At 39.8% G+C, this 17,536-nt stretch overlaps 1 protein-coding gene across 1 annotated transcript in view; it reads left to right on the plus strand.

Annotated features, from left to right (window-relative positions):
* Positions 1-17,536, plus strand: part of UGGT2 (UDP-glucose glycoprotein glucosyltransferase 2) — a gene marked incomplete at its 5' end in the record, with an annotated part of 150,340 nt that overhangs the window by 103,143 nt on the left and 29,661 nt on the right. Inside the window, 4 exons of the mRNA XM_006879624.1 lie at positions 6,355-6,513; positions 7,424-7,509; positions 11,759-11,843; positions 17,365-17,450. Of these exons, the coding sequence (XP_006879686.1) occupies positions 6,355-6,513; positions 7,424-7,509; positions 11,759-11,843; positions 17,365-17,450 (416 nt within the window). The remainder of the gene's footprint in view (positions 1-6,354; positions 6,514-7,423; positions 7,510-11,758; positions 11,844-17,364; positions 17,451-17,536) is intronic.

Below are 17,536 nucleotides of genomic sequence, written 5' to 3' on the forward strand. Positions count from 1 at the left end.
ATAAGTTCTTGTGTAAAAAGAAAAAGGAGAAAACTTTTTAGAATATACAACTCTTTATAAATACTGAACTAAGAATGGGAAAAGGGATTCAGAATTTTTTTTTTCGTCAGACATTCTTCGAGGTGGTGTAGCACTGGTCTGTGCATTGCTGTACAGAGGTAACTCGTGGTTGCTGTGATGCTGAACACTGTGACCCTGATGTGTCAAATGCGACAATGGTCACCCATGGTGGACAGTGTTTGGTGGAGCTTCCCGATTAAAACAAGCCTGGAAGCAGGAGTGGCATCCACTTCCGAAATGGGTTGCCTCTGGAAACTGTACGAACAGTGCTCAGGCCTTTCATTCATAGGGTCACTATGAGTCATCCACGACTCGATGGCACCTAACAACAACACCACCCTGTCACCTTGAAACAAAGTCGAAAAATACCTCTCATTTTCTTCCCTCTTTGCTGATTGTGCTGCAACCTCTTAGGACTTATTTTTAAAATGTAGCCATTACCTCATTGTTGTTCTTAAGTGCTGTCGAGTCACAGGCAACTCATAGGGACCCTATAAAGGAGAGTCCTCAACGCCTGGGTGTCATTCATCCTCTCTCCAGGTTTATAGGGTTTCCAGAGGCAAGCTATTATGGAAGTGGATGCCACTCCTCCTTCCACGCTTGTTTTAATCAGGGAGCTCCACCCCAGTGCAGGCTTAAACGTCCTACCTGAAATAATTTCGTTATGATTGTTCAAAATGTTTTTTCTTAAGCTTCTCTTGTGTGGCCACTTGTCTAAGTATTCTCCTTTTGGACAAGCTTTTCCTTTAGCACTCAGGAGTAAAAATTATATTGTTGCTGTTATTAGGTGCAACTCAACAGAGAGCCTCTGAGCAACTGGTTTTAACCTTACCGTTTCCTGCACTGCCCTTGCCACCTCCCACACACTCAGCCATTTGTTACAGTCATTGTGTGGGTCCTTCTCGTTGACGGTGTTGTTCTCTACCTTTCCCAGCATGACGTTGTCTTTCAGGTACTGGCGCCGCCTGACAACATGCCCAAATTATGTGAGACAGACTTTCACCATCCTTGCTTCTAAAGAGCAGGACTGCACTTTCTCTGAGACAGACTTGTTTGCTCTTCTAGCTGTCCAGGAACTATTCAGTCCTCTTCTCCAGCACTGCAGTTCACAGTAATCGAGGGTCTTCATTCTTACTTATTCATAGTCTTACGTTTCAGATGCGTAAGAAGCAATTGAAAGTAACTGTAGCTTGACTCAGACTCAGTTTAGTCTTTAAATTGACATCATTGCTCTTTAGGACCTGGACGAACGAGGTCCCTAACAGCAGATTTTCCCAAGGCAGCATGTCCTTCAACTACTTGACTGGCACTACATTAAGTGTTGTTTGTGAATCCAGGTGAAATGACATTGTTGACAAGTTCAATCTTTTCTCCTTTTATCATGATGTTGCCTATTTGTCCATTGGTGAGGATTTTTGTTTTCTTGATGTTGAGATATAGTCCATATTGAAGGCTGGAGTCTTTGATATTCGTTAGTAACTGCTTTGAGTCTTTTGTTTCTATAAGCAAGGTTGTGTCATCTACACAATATAGGTTGTTTAGGTGTCCTCCTTCAATCTTGACACCACATTCTCTTCATAGAGTCCAGCTTCTTGAATGATTTGCTCAGCATACATATTGAATTGTTACGGAGAAAGGATACAATGCTGATGCATGCCTTTCTAGACTTTAAACCATGCAGTGCCTCTTGTTCTGTTTGGACAACTGCTTCTTTGTCTATGTGTAGGTTTACCATGAGTACAATTATATGTTCTGAGACACTTAATTCTTCTCAAAGTTTTCCATAATGTGTTGGGATCCAAACAGTCTAATGCATTTGCATAGTCAATCAAACACAGGTCAGTATCTTTTTTGCCCAGTCCTGTGCCATCTTCAGTCTCCACTGTGGTTAAGCATTGTTCCAGTCATTGTGTCAATCCACGTCATTAAAAGTCTTCCTTTCCTTCACTAATCCTTTCTTTTTCCGAACGAAGTCTTCCTCCAAGACTAATCTCTCCTGACAACATGCCCAAAGCATGGGAATCAAAGAATCTTGCCTCTCAGGATGATCCTGGCTGCACTCCAGCACGGATTTGTGTGTTCTGTTTACAGTCTGTGGAGTTGTCAGTACCCTTCACCAGCAGCATAATTCCAAAGCATCAGTTTACTTCAGTCTTCCTTCTTCATTGTACGATTTTCACATGCATATGAAAAAATTAAAAAGATTATGACTTGAGCCAGGCACATCTCTTTTTTTCCCAGTGATAGCCTTGATCTTTAACACTCTAAAGAACTTTTAACAGCACATTTTCCCAATGCAGTACTTCTTTTGATTTCTTGACTTCTGCTATCATGGGTATTGATTGTGGATCCAAGTAAAGTGAAATTCTGGACAACTTCAGTCTTTCTCCATTTATCATGATGTTACCCTATTGGTCCAGTTGTGAGGATTTTTGTTTTGTTGATGTTGAAGTGTAACCCTTCTCAAGAATACATTTTATACACTGAACACTAACGACCAAAACTGGACAAGTTGTGGGATGACATCAAGGACATCATTTCTGAAGAATGCATGGATCATTTCTGGAGTGAAAAACAATGTATATAAGCATCGTAAGTAAACCAGTATAAAAGAAAAATTTTACTTTAAAAAAAAAAAGACAAGAAAGAGATCAAATAGATCTTAAGCACAGAGAAGCTAATGTGAAAGGAGAAAATGATGGAAGAAAGCTGAACAGATTTCAGAGGGCAGCTCAAGAAGATGAAGAATTATAATCTAATGTGCCGAGACTTTGAGCGAATCAAGAGGAAAGAATGCATTTAGATTTTCTCGAGCTGAAAGAGCAGCACAAATTCAGGTCTCGAGTTGTAATACTGATGTATGTATGGGCGAAATACTGAATCAAAACAGACTCATCAACAGAGATGGAAGGCAGACACAGAGTGCTTGCACCAGAAGGACGTGGTGGGTGCTGCACCATTTCAGCAAGGAGCATATATGATCAAGAACCAGTGATGCTTTAGGAAGAAACCCAGGCGGCACAGTTAAAAGTGACAAAAGGAGGTAAAAAAGGCTTAAAGTGAAACATCCTCTTTTACCCAAGATCCACGTGATCTTCAATACACTTGCTGGGAAAGCTGCGCCCACAGAATAGAAATAGTTCTAGTTTATCACCAGTGTATTTCTGAACGATATCCAAGTAACTGGGGTTGATTTCCCATTAGAGGAAGAAAGACACGAGTTAAGATTGAGGATGGGATGTGGTTGTGTTTATCAAAGCATAAAAGGAAATAGAATTCTCTTAGAAAATGCTATTAAATAAATTCTGTCACTTTCATAACTGAGACATGAATAACCAATGTAATTACCAAAGAATTCCTATTTTATTAATCTTGACATAGATGCTGATGGATGCTATAATTTGGATAAAGAAAGTTGGATAACTGTATACTTCTCTTGGGCTCAGTTTATTTTCTCATTTTAGAAGATGTGAAAATTTTTTACTGTAAACATTTACAAAAATTGAGACAACATATATAGTAGAGGTGTTGGTCCCCTCTGCATAACTGAGTCATTTAAATCAAATTCAACAAATCTCTGCATTTCTGTTACAGAAGTCTTACATGGCTGGCTTTTCCTCAAATTATCAAAAGAAATTTTTTAAAAAAAAACTTTATTACTAATTCATGGACACTTTGTTTTATAATATAAACGAAAATGGATTTACAATGCCCGGTCAACTCCTTTGTGTACCCTTCCTAAGTGTTTTTAATTTCATGTGACTGGATATCTTCCTTATATCTATTCCCAGATTCTCGATGTTTAGATGGAGCCTTCAGATACTTTCAGAACACACCAAACTCCCCAACCGTTTGTCCAGATCGTTAATAGAGATACATACCATGATCTTGCTCACGTTGTCATTGGAGCCGGTCACTGGAACGACACATTTATCTACTAACAATACAAGTGCATTTATTAATAATAAAAATACTGAAAGAACAAGATTTAAAGATACTTGCTAAGAAACTCAAATATTAATCTTTCTAATGAAACATACTTTGTTTTTTGTAATTTTGTCTATAGTTATTTTCTACATGAAACTACCTATAGTCTTTTGTACATAAAATAGTGAACATAATAGTGTTTAGCAATGTAGTCATGGTTTCCTGGATGGTTCAGTTAAGTGCCCAACTACTAGCTAAAAGCTTGGAAGTTTGAGTTCACTCATAGGTAAATTAAAAGATAGGCCTGAAGATTTGCTTCTAAAAGTTTAGTGTCTTACACTGTTTTTTAAAAAGGTTGATCATCCAGGCAAAGAATAAATGCTTCTGTTTAGCAAAACTTAAATGCTTCCAAAGTCCTGTTTTTGATCAAATTCATGTCTCGTATCAACAGTTACTGATTAGAACAGTTAAGTGTAGAAGGGAGATAGAGTCTGTAGGTTTCATATTCTTTTTTTATCATAAAAGAAGTTTTCCTTTTTTATTGCTGCATTTCCTTCCCCCTCCAAGCTTTCATATTTTTGCTAAAAAGAAAAGGCCTTTAAAAAAAGTCGTTTTACCAGATTACCTCTATAGTGTAGAACGTTGTCTTTATACAAGTTGACTTTGCTGTCGCCTTAAGAATATGGTTCCCAGCCTTAAGAATTTAAAATAATCACAAGAATGAACTTCTTGAAGAATGAAGTGCTCTTTGGTGCTCCTTCCTGTTTCAGTATTTTTTTTCCTCCAGAGACTTCGCACCCTACCTTCTTATTCATGTTTATCACAGATGTAGACACTAGTCTTCTTCATAATTCTGGACACAAAGTACTTCCTTGTTAAAACTGGCTTTCATTCAATCACTCATACCCATTTTGTTTTATAATAATAGTTAACTAGAACAATGTCATTAGTTATGTCTTAACCAATTCCTCGCCGTCCCCTCCCTTTTCTCTCACACTCCCCATCCATCCTTTTTTGTAAAATTGATTCCTGTTACACAGATATTCAGGGACAAGGAGAACTTTCAAATTCATATAAAATAAACTGACCGAATAAACCAACTACCTGAATAAATGAATATTGATAAATGCGTACTGCATCTTGTTAATTCTGTGTTCCACTGATTCAGTTCTAATTCCAATGTTTAACCTGTCTCCAAAGTTTTAGTTTAAATATTCTGCATTTCAGTTTACTATTTAGGTGTGGCTCTAATTTACAACTTTCATCATCAGTTTGGTCTTGGTATGAGGGATTTGTTTGTTCGGCAGTTCTTGGTCTCACCTCCTGCCCTCTGGTAAGTGACGGGAGGTGGAGGTGTACGTCTGATTGCACTGTCCATGTAGAGTGGAACGGACTGTGGGCTGCAGTCTGTCCTTGATCAGGTGGAGCAGTCGCTGATCTTGACTCCTTCCAGTAGGTGGAGCTGCAGGTGGTTCGGGGTGGCTGGACTGGGTGGATACAGTTACCGTCTGTCCTGTTCCTCCATCCTCTTGGTGAACTCTGGCTGTCCTGCATACCTATCCCGAGTAGAAAGCGGCTTGCCGAAGTTTGATACGATTGCATCACTTCGTCGTCTTATTCAGTGCTTTCTGTTTCTTGCTTCACTTGGTGTTTGAACTAATTCTTTCTCATTTCCTTTGACACGCTGCGTTCCAGAAGTATCAGCTGTGTGTATTCTCTTTGTTTTCTGGTGTATCAGTTACAGAACATCTGCCTTTCCCTATCTTTTTGGACTCAAAGCCAGTAACATTCTAAAACCTGTACACAAAATTAAACACTATACCACAGTATTGTAATTATTTCTGAGATTATTCCAGTTAAAGGGGGGGAAAAAATCACTGTACAATGTAGTATATACACTAAACAAGCGTCTGAGAAAAAGCTCATGTGGTGAAATAAATTTAGATAGGAATGGTTATCAGTGTTGCTAATCTTATCAAATTCCCAGTCTGTCTGAAAACCTGTTTCATTTGTTTTCTTTTGTGACTACATTTTTCATAAAACTCATTTCGTTTCACACTCCTTGCTTGTGGGTTGCAGTTGGCGCATAGCTGTCCCTCCAGAGCGTCCACCCATCCTCACATCTTGCCAGTATACCCAGTGTTTGCTCATAAAGCATGAGGTTAGTTGGGGTCAGCGCTAATGTCCTGGAAAGAAAAAAAAATGGTGATGAAATTTGATCGTCAAGAAATTGATTCAACTGAAAGTTCACGTACCTTTTAAAGAAAGATTGTCTACTGAAGTGTGTTTGCGAATTCTAAGTAGTAGCACTTTTATTGTGAAATATGTATTACTGATACCAAAACAACAACCCATCTTCCTCTGCAGATTGAGAGGATGGTCACAGCCGAATATGAGCTGGAGTATCTGTTACTCGAAGGCCACTGCTTTGACGTAGCGACTGAACAGCCTCCTCGAGGGCTGCAGTTCACACTCGGCACGAAAACCAGACCTGTGCTGGTTGACACAATAGTGATGGCCAACCTTGTAAGTATTGGAGCTGCGTCATTTGTAACACTTAAGTAGATATTTTGGTAAATCCTGCAACTGTTGATAATGGTTGTTGTTGTTAAGTGCCGTCTTGTAGGTGACTCATAGCGACCCTGTGAACGAAAGTCCTCAACACTTGTGTGACTTTCATCCTTGCTCCAGGTTCATAGGGTTTCTGGAGGCAAGCTGTTACGGAAGTGGATGCCACTCCTGCTTCCAAACTTGTTTTAACAACGTTGCCGCCGCACACTTTTAAATTGACGACCGTGCTTAGAAACACATTTTTTTCTTCTTCGATGTATTACCATCATTCACAGCAACGTGTTAATCAGGGAGCTCCACCAAACACTGTCCACCGTGGGTAACCATTATCGCATTTGACACATCAGTGTCACAGTGTACAGCTTCACAGCGACTGCAAGTTACCTCTGTATGGCGAGTGGATACACCAGGGCTATACGACCTAGAAGAATGTTGGAACAAAAATATTGAAAAAAACCAGGCCCAAGGGCACGCCCCCATGCTGGCGAACTCTGGGCCCGAGACACCTAGTTCATCTGGCACATCTGCTCTGCCAACACCCACTTGTGGCAAAAAGAAAGCCACAAGCTCCCGGAATGTTTCACACTCTGTAATAGTGAGATGGAATAATCTTTCTGACTCAGTTGCTACAGAGCATGAGAAGAAATGAAATCTTGTCATGAACCCAAAATAAGGGGGGAAATGGTACTTTTAGAAGGTACTTTAATAAGTAATTGTGAACATCTCCTTCCTTAAAAATTCAGTTGTACAATTCATTCATCCGACAATTAGTCCACACTTTCTGGAATAATTCATGTATAGTCTTGAAAGACTGAATACATTTTTAATCATTTAAATATATGATACATTTTTCTCACCATAATAGGGATACTTTCAATTAAAAGCAAACCCAGGTGCTTGGATACTGAAATTACGCCAAGGAAAATCTGAAGACATTTATCAAATAGTTGGGTGAGTTATACAAACCACTTTTAAATAGATTTTTAATGTAATAGAAACAATATAAGTAAAACAGCTAAAATTAATAAAGACACCATCACTGTAAAATACACAGTATTTATAAAATGCTAACATCTACCCCATCATTGTTTTTGTTACCCAACTACGTATAAATGCATCTAAAGTAGAAATTTTGTTCATAATTCTGTCTTTTATTTTCTAAAATTTTCCCCATGAATTGACATCGTGTGTGTGTGTGTGTGTGTGTGTGTGTGTGTGTGTGTGTGTGTAACTTATTTAACTCCTTATCACTAAGCCATTCGAGTTTTTTGCATATGTAACAGAATGGCTAAAATAAAAAAGACTGACACTAGCAAGTGTTAGACTGTAAAGCAGTAAGAGCCATCTTGGCTGCTGATGGGAAAGTCCAGAAGCACAACCTCTAGATGTCAGTTTATGAAGAATTTAAGCATCTCTCTTTGTACATAAAACTCAGCTTCGTCACTCGTGGTTATTTATATGAAAAAGAAGGAATTACATGCCCAAAGAAAAACTTGTACGTAAAATGTAAACAAAAGAAAAGATAAGCAGATGATGATCTGTTTATACTGTGGAATGCTGGTCAGTGTTAAAATAGAGTGAATCTTTGATGCGCACGGTGTGGTCTCAAGATAATCCCGTCCCGTTAGATGAGAGCAGCAAGCCAGGAAGAGTACTTTCTGCATAATGCCTTTGAAGTTGTAAACCACTCAGTAAGACAAAGGTAAATAATCATTTGTCTCGAGAAAGAGGGTGAGCTGGTAGAGGCAGAATGAAACACAGAAGTAAATACGGGTTCAAAAAATACACTTATTCTAACTGATACTACTCTTGGATTTAGGAAATACAGACCCGAACGAAGCATGCTGGGGAGCTGAGGGAAAATAGCATTTTCCTGCATTTTTTAGTTCACATGGTTTTTCTTTTTTCTGGCGTACTTGTCACTTGGGTGCTGTGTCAGTCATTCGTAATCTTTAACTGCAGATCGTCTGCCCACATTCACTGTAGAATATTTTTCTTGAAAACAGTTTTTCATAAAATCATTTAAAAAATTATTTAATGATAAAAATCATTAAGAAGAGAAAAAGCTTCATAGATCTACTTTATAAATCTACCAATGCCCTGTAGATGTTCTCATTAAAAAATGGTAGATAATATGGGATGCTTTATAATTATTTATATATGTGTTTAAGAATAAATAAATCGTCAATAAACACAGAAGATTGTGTATTTGTGTTTTATTGATTATGCAAAGGTATTTGTGCGGATCTTAACAAATTATGGCCAAATTGGGAAGAATGAGAATCCCAGAACACTTAATTGTACGTGTGTGAAACCTATACCTAGACCAAGAGGCTGTTGTGCAAACAGAGCAAGGGAATATTACGTGGTTTTAAAATTAGCAAAGGTGTGAGTTATGGGTACATCCTTTTTCCATACGTTTAATGTGTATGCTGAGCATATTATTCTAGAAGCTGGACTTTATGAAGAAGAATTGTGGCATCAGGATTGGAGGAAAACTCATCAATAACCTGCATTATACAGAAGGCACAACCTTGTTTACTGAAAGTGCAAAGGACCTGAAATACTTGCTGCAGAAGATCAGACACTACACCTTCTTTATGGATTGCATCTCAATATCAAGAAAACACAGAACTATTGAAGCTGTCAGAGACTTCATCGTACTTGGATTCCCAGTCCGTACATTTGATACCAGCAGTCAGGAGACACTACACTGGGAAAGCTGAGATGGGATAATGTCAGTTTGAGGACTGAGGTGTGCCAGGTGCAGGCCCTGGTCATCGCAGACACTATGCTCTGAGAGCTGAACAGTGAATAACAGAAGAATTGATGCCTTTGAGCTGTGGTGTTGGAGAAGAAGGCTGAAGATCCCATGGACGGCAAAAAGAACAAACAGTTAAGTCTTGGAGATGTGCATCCAGAATGATCCTTGGAAAAAAAGATGATAAAGCTTCGTCCCACAGACTCGACATACGTCACTAGGAGAGGCTGTTCCTTAGAGAAAAACGTCATGCTTGGAAAGGTAGAGGAACGGTGAAGGAAATAAAGACCCTCTACCAGGTGGAATGACACAGTGACTACAAAGATGACCTTGAGTGTGTCAGAGACAGGATGGCCCAGCATGGGACAGGGTCAGATCTGCGGTTCAGAAGGTCGCTGTGAGTCGTACCCAGCTCGGCAGCACCTAAAAACAGCAGTGTCTACATAAATTGTTACAATTTCTGTGAAGATTGTCAGATTAGTGTTTCTACGAATTTTTTGTTTGATACTCCTGAGACTTGTTACCTGTGTTTTGTACAGAGGGAGAGGGAGTTATTTGTTATATTGATTCCTTACTTCTTCTGTCTCATTACCATTAAGTCAAAACAAACTCATAGCTGACTTTCAGACAGGCTTTCCGAGGCTGTATATATCACACAGAAGGTGGTGGCCCATCTTTCTCTCATGATTCCTTACTGTTGTTGTTGAGTCGGAACTGACCCGAAACTGATGCTCTGGTGAGCTTTCAGAGGCAGCTAATTGCTCCAAGGAGATTGCCCATCCGTCTCCCACAGAGCAGCTGGTGGATTCAAACCATGTGCCTTCGAGATTGCAGTATAGTTTCTTGCCACTAGGCCACTAGAGCTCTCTGATTCCTTGTTTCGTAACATTCATTTTGCTGCTTACATTATTGATAAAAATGAAGGGCCAGATCACTTAGGTTCAATTTTAATTTAAGGTAGTTGTACCTGCCTAAAAGGATTATTATATGGGATAAGCTAAGCTATCTATAAAGTCGTTATAATAGTGCCTGAAATTAAGAGCAGGTCATTACTACTCTTTCTGCCTCCTGGTGGAGATGGTTTGGTTTTAGACTCTACAGATCCAGCTGTAGTTTCAGGGGGCCCTGGGGGCTAAGTGGTAAGGAACTGTGCTTCTAGCACAAGGGGTGCATGGTTCAAATCCACAACAGCAACAGCTCTGTTATCACTCATTGCCATCAAGTCAGAACCAAATCATCACTGACGCCCCAGTGAGTTTTCAGAGGCTGGGGGTCAGATGGGTGGAGGTAGTCTTTCCCTTCCTGTGCAGGTTACAGCCTCTGAGAACCCACTGGAGGGTCATCAGTGGATCAGTTCCGCCTCGACAGTACACAGCAAAAACGAGAGAGCTCTGGCAGCTCACAGATCCGCCGGCAGCTCCTTGGAAGAAAGGTGGGGGGTCTCCTGTGAAACCTGCAGCCTTCCACAAACCCGCTGGAGGTGAGCTGGGAGTCGCTTCAGCTTCTCCAGCGTTGGGAACGCCAGTGTCTGCTCGCTGACACGAACCTCGTCTCAGTCCAGAGGGGTGTTACTGAGATGGCTGAGGTTGCTGCCTCACCTGAGCAACACTGGGAGCAAAACTCTTGGAAGTTTGGAAGACAATTCCGCAATATTTGGAATCCTTCCTTCCTTCTAGTGGTGCCTGTCAGACAGCACTCTGCTCTTTGTTAGCTCCCTTATCTGGGGGATATAGGTCATCATTTTAGAGAAGGTTGACCGTGTTATCTTACAGTACCCAACGTAGCTACTGACAAGGTCTGATGGGTTTTCTCTTTCGATAAAATACAAAGCTACTTTATATGATTGTTACTAAGTTTTCAATATAAAGTGAAAAAAGCATCCAAAATGAATTCCTGAGGGAATTGGTTACATTTGATTTGTCTGTGCCGTTTAAGTGCCACGTAGCAGACACGTTTTTAACCTTGTTCATTTGACAGTACACTTTAGATTTTAGTATTTAAAAGTGGCTACTGGGTTTTGGAAATTGGGGCAGTGTAAAATTCCTTTTATTTTGATATATAAACAACTTATTTTTCAAGTACAGCAAATAACTCAACGTTTTAGTTATTGAATATAGTATAGATGTGAAAAAAATAACTTATGATGAAGTTACTACGCAGTAACAAGAATAAACAGTAATTTAACTTTATGAGTAAATATGCAGTAATAGATTTAATGAGTTCTTTTATGTTATTGTAATTTTAGTTAAGTTCAAAACTACTTGGTAATTTTGAAAAATGTAGTATACTATAATATAATTAGCTATAGAAAAGCAGGTATGATATATATAAATTAAAAAGCAATTACTTGTGTTTTTTCAAACAGAATGTTTTGTGTTATTTATATTACCATAATTGTACCTCATACGTTGAAATAATTATGCATTTTTATAATTTTAGGCATGAAGGAACAGATTCTGGAAGAAATGTCAGCAATGCTGTTGTTCTGTTAAACAGCTTCAAAAGCAAGATACTGGAAATAAAGGTGTGTGAGGCCTAAGCTCTTTATGGGATCTCTGTGAATACTGAGAATTCCTTTCTTTATATACGGATTTAATTATTAGATTAATTTTTATTTATAATTTATTTTAGTACCTAAAATATATTAGAACTCTGGCAGTAAAAAGGAAGGGATTGGTTTTATCAGTTGAGGGGAAGGGCTAGAATTGAAAGATAGCAAGAAAAAAAGTTTTAATGTTATGATTACCTGCTGTAGCTCTTGTACCTTCGGTGAAACGTTATTACAGATTAATTCCTAGAAACTGAACCTCAAGAGTACAACTTGAAAACTTAGCCATGCGTAAAAGGAGGAATCTTGTTAAGAGAACAGTGTGTGTGGAGGTTTAATTCTTTTGGATCAACTCTTCTTAAAAATAGTAAAAATTTTCAAAAAGTTTTTTCAGATTCTGAAAAGCAATGAAGAGCTGACCATAGAGAAATAAAAAAAGTGGTAAGCAGATGGAAATAAGATCCTAAAATGAAAGAGAAAAAATAAAAAGGTAGCGAAGCAACTCGATCTGGCACCTGCAAGTTCTTTTGATTCTCTTCCCAGCATGATAGGAAGAAGAATAAAAATCCAGGACCCACAGCGAGTGGATGATAAGTTAGGAACGTTTCTGTTTAATAAACTGACCCTGTGGTAAATTCTCTCAGATAGTTTGGTTTTTCAGTTTGAATTTGTCATGGCCTCAGCAGCTCACAGATCTTCAGGCTGTACGCCGACACTAGATGGTTTCAGATTGGTTTGGTGCACAGACATCTGTCAGAAGTGATCATAAATTTTTGGAAGAAGGTTACTAAGTCCTAACCACAGATCATCAAATGTTTCAAGTTCCGTGGCTAACATATAGTCAGAGACAATCAAATATGCATTTAAAAGGACCAGAAACAACAAACACAAAATAGATCCGCAAAGACTTCCTGCATTAGAATCACTGACACCGTCTTAAAACTGTGCTTACTACATTTAAAGAACTAATGAAAGACAAGTTTGAAATGAATTGCCAAAAACAAGAAACTCTTTCTGTAAAGAGACATATGTATAGGTACCTCTCAGAGTCTTTTAGGGGGACACAGTGGAACTGCCCCCTGGGATTCCCAAAGCTGTAAATCTTACGATGCATTTTCTCATTGAGCACCTGCTGGTCTTGACCTCTGACCTCTTGAATACCAGCCCAGCACCTCTGTTGACAGCATCCCCAGAGCTGCTCCTGAGACTGTGCAGTGGTCAAAATGAAGAATTTAGAAGATGGGTTTAAAATGCCTGAGGGAAAATTCGTGAATTAGAGGACTGGACAGAAAAAAAGTATTCTAAATGAAACAGGGACCAAAGAAGAAGAAAATACAAGTCAAATTAAGATTAAAAAAAAAAATACAAAAGCTTGGGAAAACCTAACAGAAACAGATTATCACTTTCTAGCTCTGTGATCTTAAGCAAATCACTTGCCTCTTGCTGTTACATTTTCCTCACCTGTAAAGTGGAGTTTATACCTTACCATGTATGGTAGTTATAAGATAGATCAGCTTTGAAAGCCCTATGTGAGTGTTTTGTTGAATAAATACATTTCAGTGGAGTTCGAGAAGTAGCAATGGCTGCCAGAGTTGAAAGATCACCCTCCCAAAATAAAATTATCATCGAGTTTGTTTCAACCCTTAGCAACCCCGAATGTTTCAGAGCAGAACTGTGTCCCATAGGGGTTGGGCTATTTTTTCCCCCTTGGGCATTTTTGAAAAAAAATTGTATTGATTTTCCTATAATCATTCATATAATCATGTTTCATACGTGTATTTTATGGCAGGTTTTGTGTTGAATTTTTGGGTTTTTGTGTTGTTGCTTTCTCACAATTATGGTGTTGATTGGGCAGCAGAATGCCCTCAATCAGGACAGCCTCCGCAGTGACAACTCAGTCTTAGCCTTGAAGCTTTAGGCCCATGTTAGAAAGCTCTGCATTGTTGATGTTGTATAGCTTGGAGGCACATCCTACCCATAACTGAAGCTTGTGGTGTTTTCAAAGGCAGGTACTCTCAGGGACAGAAATTACCCACCTTTCTCCACGGAGCAGCTGGTAGATTAGAACCACATACCTTTGGATTGCTAGCATAATTTCTTAACACTAGACCACCAAAGCACCCTATGAAGCTCTTGTTTTGTTCCATCCAGTCGGAAGCAACCAATAGCTGACCCAGTGGGTTTTCGGAGGCAGTTCAGGAGGAGATTGTCCATCCTTCTGTGGAGCAGCTGGTAGATTTGAACTGTGTGTCTTCAGGGTTGCAGTACAGCTTCATATCACTAAGTGACCAGAGCTCCCGTATCCACCCCTGCACCTCCACCCCAACCCCGCCAGTCCTTGGACTTGGGCAGAGGCTTCTAGCCCTGGATCAGAGGGGTAGTGGTCTCAAGGTACAGGGGCACCTGCCTTAGAGAACCAGAGACCTGACATGAGACAGCTCCATAGGGTTTCAGTGGTTTATTGTGAGAAAGTAGATTACCAGGAATTTCTTCGGAGTTGCTTCTGCATACATTCAGACTGTCATCTTTTTGGTCACTTAACCTTTTGTACCATGTAAAAACTTGTTGATGAAAGAAAGCAATTGAATATTCAGTTAAGTTCAGTGAATTACAAGCAAGAGAAAGAAAATCCACACCTAGACTCTTGGTGGTGGAACAGCAGAAAACCAAAGGAAAGGAGAAGATCTTCAGAACTCCATAGAAGGGAAGAGAAGAGAATGTGTAAACTTTGCAATTGAGAAGGGAGCTCTAGTGGTAAGGAATTGTGCTGCCAACCCAGAGACAAGCAGTTAGAATCCACTGTTGGCTCTGTGGGGGAAAGACGGGCACTTTCCTGTCATGTGGTTTCAGCCTCTGAAAACCTAGAGGGTCAGCTGTAAGTTGATTCTGACTTACAGAGTCAAAAGGGCTATCAAAGCCCTAGAGATTAGTAAAGCTCAGCTTTGCACACATTACATCAAACAGTGGAGCTCATACCTGAAGAAGCCAGGTAGAGAAGAAAGTCTCACTGACTTCTTAGTTATTGGCACTAACTTCTTCCACTTTGTGAACTCGGAATGCTCAGCTACTCTGGACTCAGCTCGTTCCGGCTCTACGGAAAGTCAGTGACTGGGGGTGAGAGAGAGCGCACCTCCATGGACATTAGCTGCCTCTGCCTTCACACATTCCTCACCACCATCCTGGTCGTGCCGCTTGGACTGAGCTTACCACTTGGTCACACAGACCGAGTTCACGAGCACATTCAAAGCGGCTTTACTAGAACCTTCTGCCCTTAGCCTAAAATATCTTTGGAAAGAACTCTCTTGAAAATGAAGTTATTAGGGAGCTCTGGTGGCCTAGTGGAAAGAAGCTGCACTGCAATCCTGAAGGCTTTTTTTTTTTTTTTAATTTTGTGTACGTGTACCGTCAAATCTGATCTGACTGGTACAGGAGGATATTGCGCCTCCTTCTCCGGCAGAGCGTCTGGTGGATTCGAACTGTGTTCCTCTGGGATTGCAATGCAGTTTCTTGCCACTAGGCGACCAGAGCTCCCCTTAATCCTGAAGGCTTAAGGTTCGAATCCACCGGATGGCTCTCCTGGAGAAGGAGGGGCAATCTCCTCCTGTACCAGTCGGATCTGACTCTGCAGTACACAACAAGGAAAATAAAAGAATATAAAGTTATTAGCTATAGCTGAAAAGTACTTTTGCAACCCTTCCTTACAGGGTTTGCCCGCACGAAGAATAGGAAATCTAAGAAAAATAGATATTTACTGTGTTTGGAGCTGATCTGAAAAACCAAAGGAGAGGAGAGGCTAGAAAGAAGTCAGTTGCCGAGCTCAGGAAAAAGGAATTCCAAGACAGAACTTCCATACAGGAAAAATATTGTTTCAAAAACTTAAGAGAGAGAGAGATGTTCTATGCTGTCAGGGTGAGTACAGCTCATAGTGACCCTGTGAGCAGAGACCTGAACTCTGGTCGACTGACCAAGTAAGTCTGTCTTGGAGGAAGTGCAGCCAGGGTGCTCTGCAGAGGCTAAGATGGTAAAGCGTCTTGTATACTCTGGACACAGTGTCAGGAAGAGCTAATCCTTGGGAAGAGACATCCTGCAGGGGAAGGTGGAGGCTTAGAGGAGGACCCTCAAAAGATGAATTGACAGAGTGACAAACAATGGACTGAATCCTGTCAGCTCATGAGGACGGGGCAGGCTATGGCAAGGTTCAGATCTGTTGTTCATAGGGTCACTATGAGTCACAGTCAGGTGGGCAGTATGTCACAACAATAATAACATACAGATAAGGAAAATGAAGGCAGTTCCCAAGAAAAGCACTTCTGTATGAATGGATCTAAGAAAGGAGAATTTATTTAAGCAAATGTGTCCTGTGAGTGCCACAGTGGTTATGTCAGCGTAAGTATATAATTACAGGGGTACCCCTCTACCTGTCCATGAATAGAATTTACTTTTTTTTTTTAATATATAATAATGTAAATACTGTTTAGTGAGCTCTGGTGGCCTAGTGGTAAGAAAACAGTGCTGGAGTCCCAAAGGTGTGCTGTTTGAATCCATCAGCTGCTGTACGGGAGAAAGGTGTGCAGTCTCCTCCCGTGAGGTTAACTGCCTCTGAAAACCTGCTGGTGGGTTAGTATGGGTCAGTTCCGTCTCAGGGTACATAACAACAACGAGTACTGTTTACTCTTTTTCATGTTTTTACATCAACATTCTAACAAAGTGTAGAAGATACAATGTTTAGTAAACTAAGTCTAAATAATACATTTCTAAATAATATAGTTAGTATAAGTGAAGAGGAGGGGAGAGATAGGGGTAATGATATAAATGGTTGTAAAAAAAATTATTGAAGTTGTTGAAATAAAAATAGAAATTTAAATACTGCTTTAAGTTGCAAAATCACTCAGTAGATAAACTGCAGATAGTAATTTCTACCCCAAGTTCTAGGCATAGAAGGGAGGAATGATATATTAAGAGCTCAAACCTCATTCATTATCCCAGAAGTGCGTGGCTCGAATCCACCAGATGCTCTGCTGGAGAAGGAGGGGCAAACTCCTCCTGTACCAGTCAGATCCGATTTGATGGTGTACACACACACACACACACACACACTAAATAAATAAATAATTTTTTAAAAACCCAAACACCTCATCTATTGTCACCATTAAAAGTTACATTTCTTACTAAATTAACTTAATGCATCAAAACTGACAATATCAGTGGCGATATGTGTAGTGATTTTGGTTTGGATAAACTCTGTGAACTCTGACATACTTATAGGAGGTAAATCAGTAAATGTGAGTGAAAGCACCTCATTTAGAAATCTGGAGATGGCTACTAGAATGAATAAAATGAGTTTGAATTACTTTAATAGCAAACTGTACCTGTGCCGTTGTACTGGGTTATTGCTGGGCTCCACACAGGGCGGCCTCATCAGACCACAGAGGGTCTATGCACCATAGTGCTCAGTGAGACTGTTAAACTCTGCGGGTTTTCTTTCCTGTGCTGCCAGGTTCAGAAAAAGCCCGACAAAATTAAGGAGGATGTCCTTGCCGATAAAGACGAAAAAAAGAAAGGAATGTGGCACTCCATTAAAAGGTAAAAATAATGACTATTTATAATACATCATTACAGAACCATTACTAATCTACCATGTGGAAATAAAAATATGTTGTTGTTGTTGT

Source organism: Elephantulus edwardii, unplaced genomic scaffold (assembly GCF_000299155.1).
Source record: "Elephantulus edwardii isolate Elephantulus edwardi_28Jun2011 unplaced genomic scaffold, EleEdw1.0 scaffold00004, whole genome shotgun sequence".
NCBI lineage: Eukaryota > Metazoa > Chordata > Mammalia > Macroscelidea > Macroscelididae > Elephantulus > Elephantulus edwardii.